Source organism: Diorhabda carinulata, chromosome 7 (genome assembly GCF_026250575.1).
Source record: "Diorhabda carinulata isolate Delta chromosome 7, icDioCari1.1, whole genome shotgun sequence".
NCBI classification, from domain to species: domain Eukaryota; kingdom Metazoa; phylum Arthropoda; class Insecta; order Coleoptera; family Chrysomelidae; genus Diorhabda; species Diorhabda carinulata.
The window spans coordinates 24,026,718-24,045,082 of record NC_079466.1 but is presented as its reverse complement, the minus strand read 5'-3'; the positions used below and the strand labels follow the sequence as shown (position 1 = coordinate 24,045,082).

The 18,365-nt window shown below is 30.2% G+C and overlaps 2 protein-coding genes across 5 annotated transcripts; both read left to right on the top strand.

The window, feature by feature from the left end:
- The first annotated feature begins 2,988 nt into the window (after positions 1–2,988).
- Positions 2,989–16,408, top strand: LOC130896883 (uncharacterized). Its single transcript, XM_057805247.1, has 4 exons — positions 2,989–3,205; positions 5,449–6,387; positions 11,827–13,056; positions 14,348–16,408. The coding sequence occupies exons 1-4, from the start codon at positions 3,059–3,061 to the stop codon at positions 16,406–16,408; spliced, it is 4,377 nt and encodes a 1,458-aa protein (XP_057661230.1). The 5' UTR covers positions 2,989–3,058.
- LOC130896502 (uncharacterized) lies at positions 7,422–13,237 on the top strand. Of its 4 annotated transcripts, none has more exons than XM_057804660.1 (3): positions 10,230–10,558; positions 11,508–11,666; positions 11,827–13,231. In XM_057804660.1, the coding sequence occupies exons 2-3, from the start codon at positions 11,661–11,663 to the stop codon at positions 13,162–13,164; spliced, it is 1,344 nt and encodes a 447-aa protein (XP_057660643.1). In that variant the 5' UTR covers positions 10,230–10,558; positions 11,508–11,660; the 3' UTR covers positions 13,165–13,231. The 4 variants fall into 4 exon arrangements, with proteins under 4 accessions (XP_057660640.1, XP_057660643.1, XP_057660642.1 ...); XM_057804659.1 differs by having other exon boundaries at positions 11,349–11,666; XM_057804658.1 differs by lacking the exon at positions 10,230–10,558 and adding an exon at positions 10,581–11,059 and having other exon boundaries at positions 11,349–11,666; positions 11,827–13,237.
- Positions 16,409–18,365: the final 1,957 nt, after the last annotated feature.

Below are 18,365 nucleotides of genomic sequence, written 5' to 3'. Positions count from 1 at the left end.
TACTTATAGTTATTCCCACAACATTATTTTTCTATTAATTATTAAATTCACTTTCGATTTTTGTTACTTCATTTCAAGTATTGATAAAAATAAACATTGAGAAACAGAAATTAATCAAAAAATCCTCCAAAAATAATCGTTATACGACCTCTCTATTCGTTGAAATATTTCTCTTCATTTAAATTCAAAAACACTTGTTAAAACAACCAAAACAGTTGTATTGAATTCTAATTTCTTGCTTCGTGTCCTTGGTTAATAATTTGAAGAGTTTTTTTGTGCTACTTCTTAGGATTTGATAAAAACAGATGTAAAATATTAGATCAGAAAGTTATATAAACGTCTGTAAACTCGATCTCGTAAAATGACTCAGACATAATAGTCCAGTTAAGTTTGCTAAAAAAAGATGATTTCCTTCGAAGAATATTAAAATGCGGATGTCACAAAAATGAAGGTCATAACTTTTGACAGAATTGTTTATGTATGGTTTTTATTGTTTTGCGAAAAAACTAATGTTCGGATTAACTTAAATGTATGGAAGATGTTGTAGGTATTAAAAAAATCTACAGAACCAGATGTTATATAATTAAAACTATGCAGATTCCATATAATTACAAACTAGAATAAAATATTTTGTAAAAATTACCTGGACTATAACTAAAAATAGGAGCAGACTCCCTAAATGTTAACTACAGATAAATAATTCAGCATATAAAAGATACTCCACTTTTTTAAAACGAAAATTTATTGTAAAGTTGCATAATTATATTTCTACGGTATATGGAACCAGTGTTGCCACAATTTAAAACCTGAATGTAAAAATTCAACTAGAAAATATACTAGATTGTACCAACTTCAAATTTAATAAAATTAAAGAAAGATGTATAAACATAAGTTTAAATTAAATTTTTTTTCCAAAAATGTTATAGACTGTGTCAATTATTATTTTAAGGATGAAAAATTTATATAAAGTTTACCGATAAAATTAGCAATGCAGTACAAAAATCTCACGATCTAAATATAAATCAATTATTGTTACAATCTAGTACAATTTCTATTTTATTTTATTAAACGAAAATATAAAGTAACTTTATATTTCCGAACGCAGGGAAAATGTATTAGAAAAAAGGAAAAATGTACTAGCGTATAAAATACACTAAAATGTATTAAAATTGTACAATTGTACTAGCTCTGGCAACACTGTATGGAACCAAACGTTCGAACATTGATTTATTAGTCAGACGATCCTGTTAAACGAGATTTTTCACACAGTCTCGGAGCAAATAAATCGAATTGCGTGAAATTGAAAGTCGAAAGTTCTAGTTAAATTCATCTGAAAGCGTTTTACAAAGAAGCTCATGAATTTTTAAAAAAATTTATTGCTGCATTGTTTTCCTGTAATTTTGTTACGTGGTTTTTTTTCTCGAATAAAATAAGATTCGGTTTTAAGAAAGACATAAATTTCAAAACTGATAAAAGCAAAATATTGAAAAGTAGCCATCAATCAATCAACTATTCAACATTTTACAATAAGTAGGAATAGAAAGCTTTGGTTTTGTCATACAATATTTAAGTGGCTAATTACATTGAGACAAAGGTATTGCTGAATCTTGACAGTGGCGCGCGTATTTTTTTTAATTAATTTAACAAATTGTATTTATCTTAAATTGAACAAAAATATATAACATTTTTATTTAAATAATTGGCATATAAATAGGTATCAAAAAGTAAAATAAAAGTATTCATACACAGAGGTAGATTTAAAATTTAAACGAATTTAAAATAAAACGGCTACTGTTACATTGTCGTGTACGTAAAAAAACAATTACATTAAAAGATAGTAATTCTATTATCCAAATTACTCCAGCTTCTTACTCTTTTGACTTTATTAAAAATTTTTTTTGATAAACACCAAAACATACAATTTTACTTATTTTTTGAAACTATGCTTTATTGAAACAAATCCAAAGTCAAGACGATTTATCAAGAAAAATTATTTATATCTACTGCAAATTGAAAAAAAAATTCTCAATACATCTACAAAAATCGTTATTTTTAGGAATCTTTGTATTTTCTTTATTTTTATTTACAAGATACACAATATTTCCGTCACATGTATTCTTAGACATAATCAATGTCAATCATAAGCTGTCTTCTTCTTATTCTATCTAGTGATGTACTAAATCCGTAGACTATCCAACCAGTAAGTTGACTAAACTAAATATTTAATGTTACGTACTAAATATATTATAAATAAGAAATTACTTACCATAAAATAAAAAAAAACATATTAGAGACTTTAACAAAAACTGATTTTAAAGAATATATATGTATTAAACTAATAAACGATTGTGTCAAGATTTAAGAAATGACAGCAATCAAAAGTAAAGAAGCGCGTTCGTTTATTCAAATTGTGTACTCCGCAGCGATCGATATTACGATGTGCTAAAACAATCATGAACTGTTGTATTTGTACTTGCGGACTTTTATATTAATCTATTTTCTGTTGAAGATGATTAAAAAAGCGTTTTTCAAATTACGAAAAATTGTTGTATTGACCTTCATTCAATCAGCTATATATTTGCTCAAACGAACGCAAATAAAATGAAACTTCTTGAATATAAATTGATTAACGTTGTTTATCGCTATCTCTTTCTAGTTTTATAAAGTATTCAAAAGGAACGTATGTCTTTATTTAAGACACAAATTTTAGTATGGTATGTATTTGGTTTTACTATTAATAGAAAAGGATAGAATGTATAAAGTATGTGTATAATCATGTTTATTATTAAAACGATGGGAAAAAATCAATTTGATCTGATTGTGTTTGTATTTGTTTGTATTTGTCTGCTAATTATATTGATTTTTTGATGAATGAATTTCCAAAATAACTAGAACGTGGAATTAACCTCATTTCGTAACAAATTAGATCATCATTCACGCATTTCTACTAATTTGATATGTCAATAATTGAAATTTGTCACCTAGGACACAAAATTGATTCGGAACCACACTAGTAGTACAAACCCAAAAGGTTATGACCCTAATTTCACTTATCTAAATGTTAAATAAAACTCACGTGCGAAGATACATTATTGGAGGGGTGATTACGTCGCTCATTTATCATATAAAAGAAATGTGTCGCAGCATCTTCATTTACCAAAGCTTTCCAATTGTTGTGTATTTAAAAATGAATTTATTTTTAGCGGTGAGTTTTTTCTTATTCTAACTAAGTCTTTTCTTTTTCAACAAAAATATCATTTTTATGTCTCACTAGTTTCAAACACCTGTTTTGGTGTTTTTTTTTAACTATATATCTATTCATTTGGTTTTTAGGAATCCTTGTATCTTGGTGTAACAAAAAATACTATAAAAAAATCTAAAACCAGAATTTGTTGCATCTGTATATTTATAACACCAATTTAAATTCTTTTATTTAATTATTTTTTATTAAAATATACTATATACATGTTTTATAATGATTATCAATTCGTACTACTTTGAAACAATTTATGGTTCCTACAAGTATTTAAATTTTTGAAATTATTTGTTCAAAATTCGTGTTCGTTTTGGCTATAATTGATTTTCTAATTTTCTTACAACAATATTATTCGCGATGAAATATGTTTTATAAATTCCCTGTAATTATCTTCGCCATTTTATGTGACTAGCGTAGTAAAAACGTCCTCCTCATACGATATAACTACAAAGACTGATACTTTAACCGGGGAAAAGTCAAAACATCTAACTTCAAAACGATCTTGCACGACTACGCACGATTCTACATTGGCTGCTTTTAATAAAATAATCGAATAGAGCTGTTATCGTTCGAAAAGGGTTTTCGATTCTTTTACAAGATTACATTCTATTAAATATTTTACTACTTTGATTGTAGAATAAGAGAAATAGCAATCAATTTATGTATAATGAAAGTTTAACTTCATATTTTCCTACGATTTGCATAATTATAAACCACCATTGCGTTGAAATATTTCCACAATGTGCTATACCGTATTTTTACGCATATATTCTAAAAAATGAAAGCAATAATATAAAATAAACGTTAAACATAACCTCACATATACTAGGGAGTAAATATTTAATATCGCTGAGTCTGAGGGCAATTTAGAAATATTCGTAGAAAAAATAACATCACAACTCGATAGAAAATAACTTATTCGTTACAATTGTAAACATCGAGGACATCCTTTATATATCAAGTCATTATTTTACAATAAGAGTCGCTTAAAATGACGCGTAATGTACAGTAATGATGACAAGTGACAGTACAAGCATCTTACTAAAAACAATTATTTAAGTTATTTTTTTTTAATACATGTTTAATACAAACACTGAATAAATATATACATGGAGAAACGAAATTGTCAACCATTAGATTGTTGAAGCGATCCCTATCGTATATGCAACTTACTTTACATAACAAAAAAAAATACCTACTAGCATTAATATTTAATTGCTCTAAGACGATGCTAGAATACAGTAAATCTGAATATTTGATGCCAATTAGTACCAAAAAATGAACCTGCACATATGTCTCATAAAATTAAGTGAGGTGATTTTATGCAAAGAGTAAAATTTGGCGTGATAGATTTATTATCGACTGACTGTTGCAATGAAATACATATAACGAGATATAATTGCGTAAATAAAATATAGTCATTAATATTCAGTCGAAGAGAAAACCATCATCGTGTTTACTTTATTGTAAAACGTAGGTGTGTCTTCGAATGACAATATTTATCAAAATATGCTGGTATTTTATAATTTCATAACAATAACAAAGATTTTCTAATACGTGATTAGATAATGTTGATTTGGTGAAGAACGAAATCTTTATAAATCGTTAGGAAACGGACATTCATCAATTAAACAACAATGAAATATGCTAATTGTATTTTTCTTCTACGCTACATTGAAAGTAGGTCAAGGATATTGACATTGGAAATACTAATTGCAGACATTTTAAATTTCTCACTATTGTTTTGTATTGGTATTTATCAAATATAGTAGATTTTTTCGGTTTTTCGTTTCCATTTTTCGGGAAGCAGTCAAAAAATAAAAAATAGTGTCAAAGACTGAACTAAACTTTGATCTTGACAGTTCTTATAATTAATATAGGCAACACAAAATACTTATACGTGTAAATTATATATGGGCAACACAAAATACTTATAAGTGTAAAGTACTGCATATTAAAGAAAGAGCAATTGAAAATTTAACATTTTGACTATATTTTATCAAATATTTTTACGATATTTCCTATTTTATAGCAATCAAAAAATAAAAAATAGTGTCAAATAATGAGCTAAACTTTAATCTTGACAGTTCTTATTATTAACGAGCATAGGCAACACAAAATATTTATAAGTGTAAAGTACTGTATATTAAAAAGTGTTTTTATTGGTACTTATTACCTTTTCAATTTTTTAGGTTACCGCTACTCTTATCACTCTAGCAGTAGCAAAACCTCAATACAATTATCCGGCACCATCGCCGTTACCTAGCGGTAATTATGGAACACCAGGAATTGGTGGTGGCAGCACTGGTGGAATTATTGGAGGCAGCGGTATCGGCGGAATAATTGGAGGGGGAAATATAGGAGGGGGAATTGGTGGAAGTGGTATCGGAGGAGGAATTGGTGGAGGCAGTATCGGAGGAGGAGGAATTGGTGGAAGTGGTATCGGAGGAGGAGGAATTGGTGGAAGTGGTATCGGAGGTGGAATTGGTGGAGGCGGTATCGGAGGTGGAATTGGTGGAGGCGGTATCGGAACAGGCGGAACTTTGGTTCAAAAGCATATTTACGTTCACGTAGCGCCTCCGGAACCGGAAGACTTCAAAGTAAGGAATCCTTTAACGGTTGGACAAGCAACCAAACATTACAAAATCATCTTCATCAAAGCGCCTTCCGCCCCAGCACCGACGGCTCAACAAATCGCTTTAGCAGCACAAAATCAAGAGAAGACTTTGATTTATGTTTTGGTTAAAAGACCTGAAGAAGCAGCTGATATCAGTGTACCGACAGTAGCACCAACGGCACCATCGAAACCAGAAGTTTACTTCATAAGGTACAAATCCAAGACTGAAGCCGTAGGTGGTGGAGCTGCGGGAAGTGGGGGAGGAAGTATTGGTGGAATTGGAGGAACAGGTATAGGAGGAGGAAGTATTGGTGGAATTGGAGGAACAGGTATAGGAGGAGGAAGTATTGGTGGAATTGGCGGAGGAAGCATCGGTGGTGTCAGTGGAGGAAGTATCGGTGGAGGTGTTATTTCTGAAAGTATTTCCAGTGGTAGCAGTAGTATATCAACCGGAGGAACAATTGGAAATAGACCAGCCACCAATTATGGTCCTCCAGGACAAAGCGGACCTTATTAAAACTTGATTCGGAATGAAATTGATGTCAATGTTTGAATTACTATATTTTTTTACGTGTTGAATTTCCTAAGCTGTTATTTATTTTGTTTTCAAAATATTACCTTAGTAGATTACGATATTTTTATAAAATACGGTGACAAATTAGCTTTAAATAGAAATATAGATATTTTTTATTCAATTCGCATTTTTATTGTAAACCTTTTTTAGATTACATCATATTTAAAAATGAAATTTAGTTGTTTATTTTTATCCCAGTTCAAAGTCTAATTTCACTGGACTATAATAACTTTCTATTAATCTATCCTTATCTAAAATTCCATTAGTGAGCACGTTACAATATGTTGGTAGGCAACACATTTTACACGTACCTGAAATGTTGGTAGTATATCCATTACACAGTTACTGAGGATATAAAAGTAAAAACTAAATTTTTATGACATCTCTTTATTATACAACAATAGTAAAACGAAAAAAGTGAGTTACAATAAAAAAAAAAGGATAAAAATATAGAAATTTGACTCAATAGGTTTAAAAAATTGAAAATATTAATTAAAACGAGATATAATACATTTTCGTAATCTTTAGAAACTGAATATCTAGCGAAAGGAATCAAAATATACGGATTTTATTCTAAATTTTCCTTAAATCAAACTATTAAAAAAACTCTCATAATAACCGTTAGTTTACATATTACTTACCTCACCTTTGGTAGCTTTTACGGTAAACCAAACCCGTGGTCCCGCTTATGTTGTATAGATGGTTGTCTACTTAATACCTATCGGGATACGTGTAAGACAATGTTATGTTTCGTGATACAGAAGTTGATCGATATAAAACCGTTGATTGAATTTTTAGTTCTGGTTTTTCTTAGGAAATATTAAACATACCTATTATTATATCGTTTGTAATATTTTATTGATTGTATTTAATTTAAATAAAAAATAACCGAACAATAAAGTTATTTTTGAATCATTTTTATTCTATAATTTCACTTAATATTATAGAGAAATAATGGCGGATGATATTCGATTGTGAGGATTTTTGGTCGAAATAGTGATGTTATGCGTTTGAACGATAGTTAGTTTTTCTTCTGTGCATTGTTTATGTAGAAATTAAAAAAAAAACAATTTTTGAATAATTTGAAGTATGTATAATTAATATTTCTCAAAATTTATTTATTAATATTGGCTTAATACGTACAATTTTCAATATGAGTATGTACAAATTATAGGTTAATGTAAAATCTATATAACATTTATTATTTCAATTCACAATGTTATTAAATAGTGACGAAAAGGTGATTGTATTATAAAATGTGTATAAATAAGAGTATAAGGGGAGATAATTATACAAAGTGTGCTATAAACTCGTAACAGGATTATTAGGAATGTGCAAATCTTAGTTATTATACACTCATATAAATCATTTTAACTTTGATCATCATTTCGACATAATGTGGCAGTAAAATATGAGTATTTCCTCAAGACAAATTTAAAGTTCAAACATTCTTTAACAAGGTTGCGAATTTTGGAATACTCATTTCCATTTTCCTTTGGTGTCAACCAACTTAAACCTGCTTTTTGTATCGCGTCCTTGCTATCAGGATGTTCTATTTATAAGAGAGGGGAGAATATATCAACTTTTAAAACGAAACTTCTAAAAAACAATATTACATACTGCCTCCAACATGAAGGTATTACTGGTAAGTCTTTTTGATTCAATATAATTTTACTTTGAAGACATTTTAATGATTTTGAAAATATTTATCACAATTAAATAGCATGAGTTGAAAAAAAATAATGTAATTCATCAAAAATGATGAAAATTTACAAAAAAAGGAAAAAATGTCGAGACAAAAATCATTTTATTCGTGTTTTTTATGTTTTAACAAAAAATTTTAATCAATTATTTTTAAATTGAATTAGTTAAAAATATTAAATACGTAATTTCTTTAGAGCCAGAATTTATTCTGGCGATGAATTTTTCAAAAAAATATGAAACAGAACAAAACTTTTATTCACATAGTCTAGATTTAGAATCGCCAAAATTCCATTTGATTTAAAAAAAATTTACAAACTCCATTCATAAATATTTATTTTTTTCAAAATGGAAAAGTTAGTAGACATTTATCATTTTTTGTAACACCTTGTATACGGAAAAATTATATTTATTGTCTCGGTGGTCAAACCAAGAGGTTTTTAACATTAACTAAACTTTCTTGGTGGTAATTTATTAGTATATGCAGGGAATTAAGGATAATTATAAATTACTGGAAAATTTCCTGTGTTGGACCTTTTTGTTATACAAATGTGGACTGTTTAACACTGTCTATCAGTATTCCATTGTTCAAAGGACATTGCTGACTTTCAGACCTTACTTTTATTATTTTTATAAACAAAACATTACCACCAATATAGACTGACCTAAGTATTCTTTGCTCATAACCTCACAAAACTGAGAAATTAAAAAGTTTGAGTTTAATTTAAATTTACTGTTAATTTTCTACATGAACAACAAGTATCCTTTCAGTGTCTTTTAACTAGTTATTTAATTTGTTAGTTCAATGGTAATTTTTAATTTTGGGTGCATAAACCAAGATTTAGATTGGTTCATACTGATGCAATTTTAATAAGTAAACATTTTCTATTTAAATCCTGCACTCAACTATCGAATACCTTGAACTTTATTAATATAGATGGAACAAACCGTTAAATATGTATTAGATTCTGATAATCCAGATAATAAATTGTAACTTCTATCATGAAATACGTTAGGATCGTTAAATTTATACTTTATGTGTTTATATTAAATCTTCTTAGTATATGCGTGGTTTGAAAATTGGAATTGGCTAGTTTACCTTAACATTTACATTTTCAGTTCATATTTTATGAATTATTAATAATAAAATTAATAAGTTTTAGCTAATGCTACGGGATATTTCGTACATCATACTCGCTTTTGGAAATTTTATGTTTGTCGTTTCTAACCTTATAAATTTTCTGGTTCGAATATCGTTTATTTTTTCTTATCAATTAACTGACTATAAAATTTCGTTGTGATTATTCTTTAAGTACAAAATGTCACATCTTTTGTGCAAAATCGAATAGGGCATTCCAATATGCTGTCAAAATGAAAACAATATGGCTGCTGGGAGTTCTGTCAGTTTAATTACTTATTTCGGCTTTTTAGTCACTTATCTTTAAACCGCCCTCGTATCAACACAAACTTTCCATAGTTTTTCTCATCAAATGAAAATATTGTAATTTTCAGTTGACATTAATGCACTATGGGTAATTAAATTTACTGTACTTAAATTATTCTTATATAGTACGCCTAAATAAATCCATTCTGACGATCTTTAAAATAAATTTTACAATGTTTGGTGCCAGTCTATTCAAAAGCAGTTCATATTTGATTAAATATTTGGCTTGCATTGACGGTAATTCTATTATATAATAGCAATGTTATTCTCTTGGAATTCCAGATGAAAACATTTATTATAGATGAACAGTGTGATAAAAACATTTACCAAGATATTACTTCATACTTTCACTCAATAGAATAGCGATGCGGGTTAAACAAAAACGTGAAATAAATATATAACAAATAATTAGAAGCTGAAACTATAATTCTTTTCCTCACTTTACTTCGTTATTTGTATGCGAATCCGCTATGTCGCGACACAATTTTGATGTTTAAATACTTTTACACACGATCGACAAAAAATTTTTGTAAGAAAACGATTCAAACTAAAAAAAGTTACTAATGCAATCCAAACAATGTTAACCAAAGATATGTATGCCTCCCAGTCTCCATATTGGTATCATAAACGTCAAAGTCTTGGAATGCCATATATCACGAACACTATTCATCAAGTTTACATAACAAATAAGGTGTAGATTTTGAACAATATAGTTCAACACCGACATTGCACTTTCGTAGACAAACGAACGTAATTATACGTTGTTATTTAATTTAATTCCGAGCTAAGTATTCGAACAGTATTATTAAGTTCCGATTCCGAACGCAAATGACAAATGCAATTGTTTTGTTTGAAGTGAATTTGACATGATAATTAATATTATCTCATGATGTTTTTTATTAATAATTTACCTTTTGTGTTGTTTGGAAAATTATATAGAATTAAGGTGTTGAAATGAAATGAAAGGTGTGTATGTACCGTTTTAAAACTAATGTGTGGTAGTTTGAATGTGCCAGTTTACCTTAAGATTTATATATATTTTACATAATTCTTTGCAAAGCATATGCGTTAATTAATTGACAGTGATTCATCCTCGACGAGGAAATATATGTTAACGTTATTATTAAACGGGTGTTGTACTGGTTTAAATGAAATAATCTTGTAATTAATTTTATTTGGTTGGTTTTATTCAATTTTAAGATCGAGCTTAACTTTATTTAAAAATTGGTTTGAATGAAAGAAAAGAACTTTAACCTTGGACTCATCCTAATCCGAATTGAAAATCTCAATTTGTTAAATTGTCTCAAAATAAAAAAATGTCGTAAATTACCGATCTGGACGACCTTTGGTTCTTTAAATATGTGAAGGTCTCCCAAGAGAGATATACTAATTGATAAAAATTAAGTATCATCAGTGTTATATAAACTGGTTTCATCTAATTATTATTAGATGTAAAAAAATAAACAGGTAAGTTGTTTTCTATTTGAAATTTGTCATTGTGAAATGTCAAAAAGTATCATGGAATCTTTAGAGAAGATACATATGTAAATTGGCAACGTGAGGAGCGGACTATTGAACATACAGGATGTCTTCTTAAATGAGTACAAGTTTATAACAAAATATGGGTCTAGTTGGATAGAAGATAATAAATATCGGGAATCAATTGAAAGTTATCATTAATTTATAGTAAATTTTATTTAAATGAGGTGGATATTTATCGGAATGTAAAAGGTATTGAGTAAACTTCTAATTTTAGTAAATTTTATTTAAAATAAAAACTGGATCGCAACAAGGATTCTTGGATATCGTTGACGTTAACCTTAAAACAAAATTTATGTGTTTCGGTAACTAGTTACCGTCTTCAGATAATATAAACTGTGAAGATGATAAACAACTACTGGATGCTATTTATAAGATTTTAGAAATTTATTGTGGTGCTAAAGTTTTATACAACGTTTTTAATGGATCACGGAACCGGCCTGGGAGTACCACAACTGGGGGAAGAGCAGACGATTTATATTAATTACGTAAAAGTGATTATAGAAATGTCCGCAATTGACAAAAATAAATGAAGGTGATTTTTTTAATTATCTTACTGCATAACGGAAATTTGAAATACAGTAATTGTAAGCAAGTTTTTGAAGTTTTTATATCAATTTCTTGAACTAGTTAATGCTTTAGAGTATTGTCTGACGATTGTAAACTGACAATTGAAATTTTGTATTTCTTTTCAGATTTTAGCTATAACAGTCGCTACAAGAGCTGAATGCCTTTCTTCTAACGTGCCTCGTCGAAATACCGAGAAGTCGATTCCATTTGAAACGTCAAATATTAATGATGGAATTATTCCAACCACCACTACACCCATAGAACTAAATAGCGCGTTCGTTTCATCGACTCCCTCACCTCTCGGATTCCGAAGCGAATATGTATCAACTCTAAATCAAAATAGTGAATACGGCGACTCTAATCCCGCACTAAATCTTCAAAATCCGAATTTCAATACCTTTTTGGTGCCCCAATTCGTCTCCGGTAATCCTCGATTAATAAACATCGACACGAACTCGAATAGCTTCGCGCAACAAATCCCTCAGAGGTTAGGAGACTACAATTCAGTAACGATAGAAAGTACCACCAGCGGCGGTTCTTTAAATGACGCATTCGGGATATCGGAAGATGTAATTGAAACACAAAAACCGGAAAAGAGTATTTATTTTTTCGTCGCCCCTAGGGAATTGGAACCTATTCGACCTAGAATACAATTTCAAAAAAACAAAAAAAAAGTGAACGTAGTATTCATAAAAGCTCCATCCGCCCCATCTTTAGGCACCATCGAAGTTACCGCGCCGGCGCAAGAGTCGCCGGAAAAGACCATCGTATACGTTTTAGTGAAAAAACCGGAAGAACAACAAAAAATTATTGTTAAACCCGCCCCGGTAGTTAAACCTAGTAAACCAGAAGTTGTTTTCATAAAATATAAAGACGAAGAAGAAGCACAACAACATATAAATAAGGTGCAAGCTCAACACGACGCTTATATAAAAAATCAGGAAGTTGGACAAGAAATATTGAACGCGAGACCTAGTGGAGAATATATTCCGAATTTACAAGTAAATGATTTCGGTACCACCACCGAATCAACTTATCAAACGGAGGAGAACGAAGTCAATCAAGGTCCTCAACAATACTTCTCAAATTATAGATTCGACAACGTCCCGTTGGAATATACCACTACCACAATAGCACCACCACCAGTTCAATTCCAAACGGCACAGCAACAATTGATACCAAATTATAATCCCGTACAACAAACCGATTCACCCGTAGATGACGTCACTCAAAGAAAATCTTTCAATTACGCGCCGTTGACTTACACAACTTCGACGCCACAAGTTTCGGTCAACGAATTTACCAATAATGAAAATGTAAATAACGTTATCGCGATTGGTAATAAGCAGTCATCGGTAACAACTTCATCACCATTCAAAAGATCGTGGGTTTCTTCGAATAAATCACCAAGAATAGGAAGACCCAATATATCGAATTTCCATTTGTTTTTCAATAAAATGTGAATTATTTAACATATTAATATACTTTGGTAACATTTTGTGTTTCGTTATATAAATAAATTTATTTTAATAATAATATATTTGTTTTAATTTATGCCAACAACAGAAATATATGAGTACGTCCCTGTCTTTTATACACAAAACTTCTTGCGTAACGCAACGTAGTTGCCTTTTACCTATCGCTTCGTCAGCAACGTAATACTTGTGGGTGATTCAAATAGAAAATATTCTTACTGCACGGGTCACGTATATATTATATTTAACTAGAAAATTATGTATAAACGTCTTAATATCGCTTCTAAACTACTATTTTGTCGTATAAATCATAACAATATTCGATATTATTTTGTTTTAGAATCTATTTTCTTCTTTTTTATTGATGCTATTGTGTTAAATGTTCGTTTTTTAATAATTTTGATATTTAGATGCATTAGGTTGAGATGGTCTAGTTATTATTAGAAACTAGTTTATAAATAACAGTTACTAGTAATATATAATCTTGTTCGAGGAGGTTAATCACAACACTTTAATAACGCTTATATAAATCAATTATAATAAACATACGGTTTTTAATAATTTTTGGTATAAATTGTAACACATCATCATTAATCCACGGTTAGTAACTGACTACTGAGTGTTTTGCTTTCATCGTTCCCCTCTTAGTATCCTTGTCTGGTAGTGTCTACTCGGCCGTATGCCGTATCACTAGATAATCTATTTTTTTAAAGCTTATATACGAAATGAATTTAATGAATAGTTATTTTTAAAATTTATTTACATATATATTTCGTTTTCGAGGCTATTTATTGACGGTGACCAAAAAATAGGTTACATATTGTGTTATTTATTGAAATATATTCAAATTCTATTACTTAGTAATGGAAATTGGTTTTTTTTGTCTATATATTTTATCGATGAAGTCAGAATTTCAATTAAATCAATATTGGCTCGAATTTTTTGCAAATTAAATTTCTTGAATTATTATATAAAATGAATAATTCTAAGGTTATGTTTGCAGACCCATATTATTAGAATTTAGTTCTATTTGAGGTTATGTATACGAAAATTAATAATGCAACGTATTTTACACACATAAAAAGTTTTTTCTTAGTATATTTACTGATGCATACGTTTTACTTTGAAGTAAATATTGGAAAAGTTTGTTATAATTATTATTTATTTTCAGATTTTAGCTATATTAGCTACCACAAGAGCCGCATTCATCCCTTCTAATCTACCTTTGGGATTCCAATATCAAAACGTAAAATCAAATCCATTCGGATCATCACAAGCTCCATTCAATGGAGGCTTTTTCTCAACTTCCACTCCTGCACCGATAGAACTGAACAGTGCGTTTGCTTCATCGACTCCATCACCACTAGATAGTGCGTTCGTTTCGTCGACTTCCTCGCCGTTAGATAGTGCGTTCGTTTCGTCGACTCCATCACCACTAGATAGTGCGTTCGTTTCATCGACTCCATCACCACTAGATAATGCGTTCGTTTCGTCGACTTCCTCGCCACTAGATACTGCGTTCGTTTCGTCGAGTTCTTCACCGCTCGGATTCAACAACGAATTTCTATCAAGTGGAATAGATGGAAACGCGTTTGAATCTATCATTTCATCTACCCCTAAACCCACAATTTTTTCATCAACTTTAAACGGCATAAACAGTGAATTCGTTAGTTCTACGCCAGCACCTGCTATCTTAAATCAAAATTTCAATTCTTTCTTTTTGCCAAACACTAGTAACGGATTTTTATCTGGTAACGGTTTCGAATCTATCATTTCTTCCACACCTAATCCCAGTATTTTGTCTTCAACTTTCAATTTAGACGGTCTTAACAGCGATTTCGTCAGTTCTACTCAATCACCTCTTCCCTTAAACCAATATTTGAATCAGTTCGATACATCGAGCATCGGTGTACCCCCATTTCTCGCACAGCAAAATTTCGATACCGTATCAATCGATAACATCAACAGCGGTTTGCCGCAAGGCTTTTTCGACACCCAAACTCAAAGACCGGAGGTGGAGAAAAACGTTTACTTCTTCTCCGCCCCCGAAGAACCAGAACCCGTTAAACCTAGAGTTTATTTCGAAGACGATAAAAAGAACGTTAATTTGATCTTCATTAAAGCTCCAGTCGCTCCATCTCTAGGAACAATCGAGATAACTCCACCAAAAAAGGAATCTCCCGAAAAAACGGTTGTCTACGTATTGGTGAAGAAACCGGAAGACCACCAGAATATAGTAGTGAAATCATCTCCTGCAGTCACACCCAACAAACCGGAAGTAGTTTTCATTAAATATAAAAACGATCAAGAAGCACAACACGCCATCACTAGAGTACAAGCACAGCAAAAAGCAAATTTGCAAAATCAGCAATTCGGTAGGGATTATATTACAAACGGAGCTCTTTTGCGGCAATCCGTTATCCCAGGTTTTAGTACCACCACCGAGTCAACTTTCTCGACTTTGGGTAATGTCGTCACTCAAGGTCCTCGGGTTCAATCTTTACCAGATATCGGTGTGAATTATGGTCAAGGTCTCATTCAATCCCAATCCCTATTTAAGCCGGAATATATATCAAACGGAGGACTTTTGCAGCAGCAATCCATTATCCCGGGTTTCAGTACCACTACTGAGTCGACGTTAGGGAATGAAGTCACTCAAGGCACTCGGGGACAACTACCTCTACAATCTTTAGCGAATCTCGGTTTGAATTACGACCAAATTCAATCCGTGCCTAAATCTGATTATATATCAAACGGAGCAGTTTTGCAACAATCTGTCATCCCAGGTTTCAGTACCACTACTGAGTCTGCGTTGGGAAATGACGTTACTCCAGGTACTTTCCAATCTCTATCGAATCTAGGTCAACAATCTATTGTTTCTAGTTTCGGTACTAGCACCGAATCTCCAATAGAAAGTGCAGTTAGTCAAAGTACCGTTAAATCTTTCACTGATTTGGGTTTAAATTACGGAATTAACAGCGTGCCTTTGGTGTATAGTACTCCAAGACCACAAGTTGAAATTAACGCTATTTCTAATAACGCTATAGATAATTTTGTATCAATCGGAGGTAGGCAATCACATTCCGATCTAATCGAACAATCAACTATAGCACCAGTGGTACAATCGTCATCTATTTCACCTTGCGGATCTTCAACTCAATCACCGATCAGTTTTTCAACCACTTTGGGTCCAAGTATTACAAGTTTGAACCCTTTTTATAAAAAAAAGTAAAATATTTATAAGTTTTCTAAAATAAAATTTGAATTTTATAACGATATTTTAAATTTATTATGTAAATTATAAAAAATAAAATCCGTTTTATAGTAACCTAAAATCAATTTTTTTAATGGCAACGTTGTTCCTAAAAATTTAAGACAAGTAAGAATCAAAAAAGAAGAAAATGTACGTCACTTGTCGCTTGTCAATAGTTGGAGGGAAGATTTATCATTGTCGAATGAATTGGTCATTGTTTTTGTTGAAATAAAACAATGAAAATAAATTTATAGATCTTTCAAATAAATAAAAAAGTGCAGGGAATCTTTAAACCTATAATTCAGAAGTGGAATCAGTCTGCGATTGCCGTTTAAACTTAAAAATGTGTCCTAACCAAATATAGTTATATTTTGTGAAATACACGAAATACGAGTAAATTTTTAATTTTTAAATAATGTATTGAGTACGAACGAGACACATATACATCAATAATCACGTGTGGGCAGACGAGAATTATAGAGCACCATTTTCAGAATGTTTTTTCAGTGAACATATGGATTGGTACTGTAAAGGTAACCTTATTGGACCAAATAAAATTATTACACCAGTTTTCTCAAAAATGATCTCTCTGAACTATTTAAAGACATCGCACTCAATATCATACAAAACATTTGGTCGTTATTTCCAGCAATTAATATGAATCATATAACATTTATTGAAAAAATTATAAATTGAAGTCTTTTTTTTTCTGTGTGGCTATTGGTTTTGTGAAAAAAATTAACAAAAAATATTCAATTTCATGAAATTCCGTCTTGAAAAAAGTTTTTATATGAAATAAAGTAAGGGTTGCCAATTTCACCCCCATATAATTTAACAGGAATATAATACCCGTGGTTAGTCTTTTAGTGTGCACGAAAATTACAGAATTCCAAGTTTCTAGCTTTACTAAAATGTAAGTTTTGTTTTAAGGAAGACCGATCTTAATTTCATACAAGCAATCGCCTGAATTTTGCCACATGAATTTAGAAATACCTTGAATAAATAATGAGTGATCAGGAATGCCAAAATAATGACCTGGAACCCTAAACAATGAACAACTTTGGAAAATATCAACCTGCAAATTGAAATTATCCATATGATGATAAAAGCTATTGACACAAGTATAAATGAACTTTCATCAAGCTTGAAATTTAAAACAAAGAACATATTTTAAAAAATTTATATCATTAATGGAAAGACATGTAAAACATACATAGATCTTGGAAATCAATATAACTTGTTGAGAACTTCTAATTCAGAAGTTGAATGTTGAATTTGAAAACTTGAATATCGAAATGCGCAGTCACAAATTCAATACTTTTGCTTTAGGGAAAACATGAGAAAATTCATGTCAAAATACAAATAAATATCACTAAGATTACATAAAATAAATAATAGTTATTAATAAGTACAGTTGATGTCTATTTGAGGGACTGGTCGGTTATAAAATGGCTGCCTGGCACATGCGCATACAATTTCGTTTACTCAAAAACATTACCCACTGAGATACACTTTCGAGGTTATTAAGAAAATAGGGAAGTCTTTTTCAGTGAATAATTTACTTCAGATTAGTAACATTAATTTTATCATCGATAATTTCATTCATATGCCAAGAATTATTTATCATTGCGAAAAGCACTTTTTTTAATTATAAGTAATTTAATTTTGTAATAATCGAATTAGAAGGAAATCTGTTGCTTAAACGTATAAAAATTATAAACTAGTTTAAAAACAAAAAAAAAATAATTACAGTAATACCAAATTATAATTTCATTAAGTAATTTCTAATTGTAAATATTTTAACGAAAAAAAAATTAAGTATTCACGTAAATAAGGTCACAAAACTCATAATTATTGCCGCATCGATATCATACAAGTAATATCTATTTATCAATATATTTATGAATTCATGTAATTATCAACCACAAATAATCAA

Coding starts and splice junctions, on each gene's coding strand:
- LOC130896883 (XM_057805247.1), top strand. CDS start 3,059: ATGTTAAATAAAACTCACGTGCGAAGATACATTATTGGAGGGGTGATT. Junction 3,206..5,448: donor AAATGAATTTATTTTTAGCG/GTGAGTTTTTTC, acceptor TCAATTTTTTAG/GTTACCGCTACTCTTATCAC. Junction 6,388..11,826: donor CAGGACAAAGCGGACCTTAT/TAAAACTTGATT, acceptor ATTTCTTTTCAG/ATTTTAGCTATAACAGTCGC.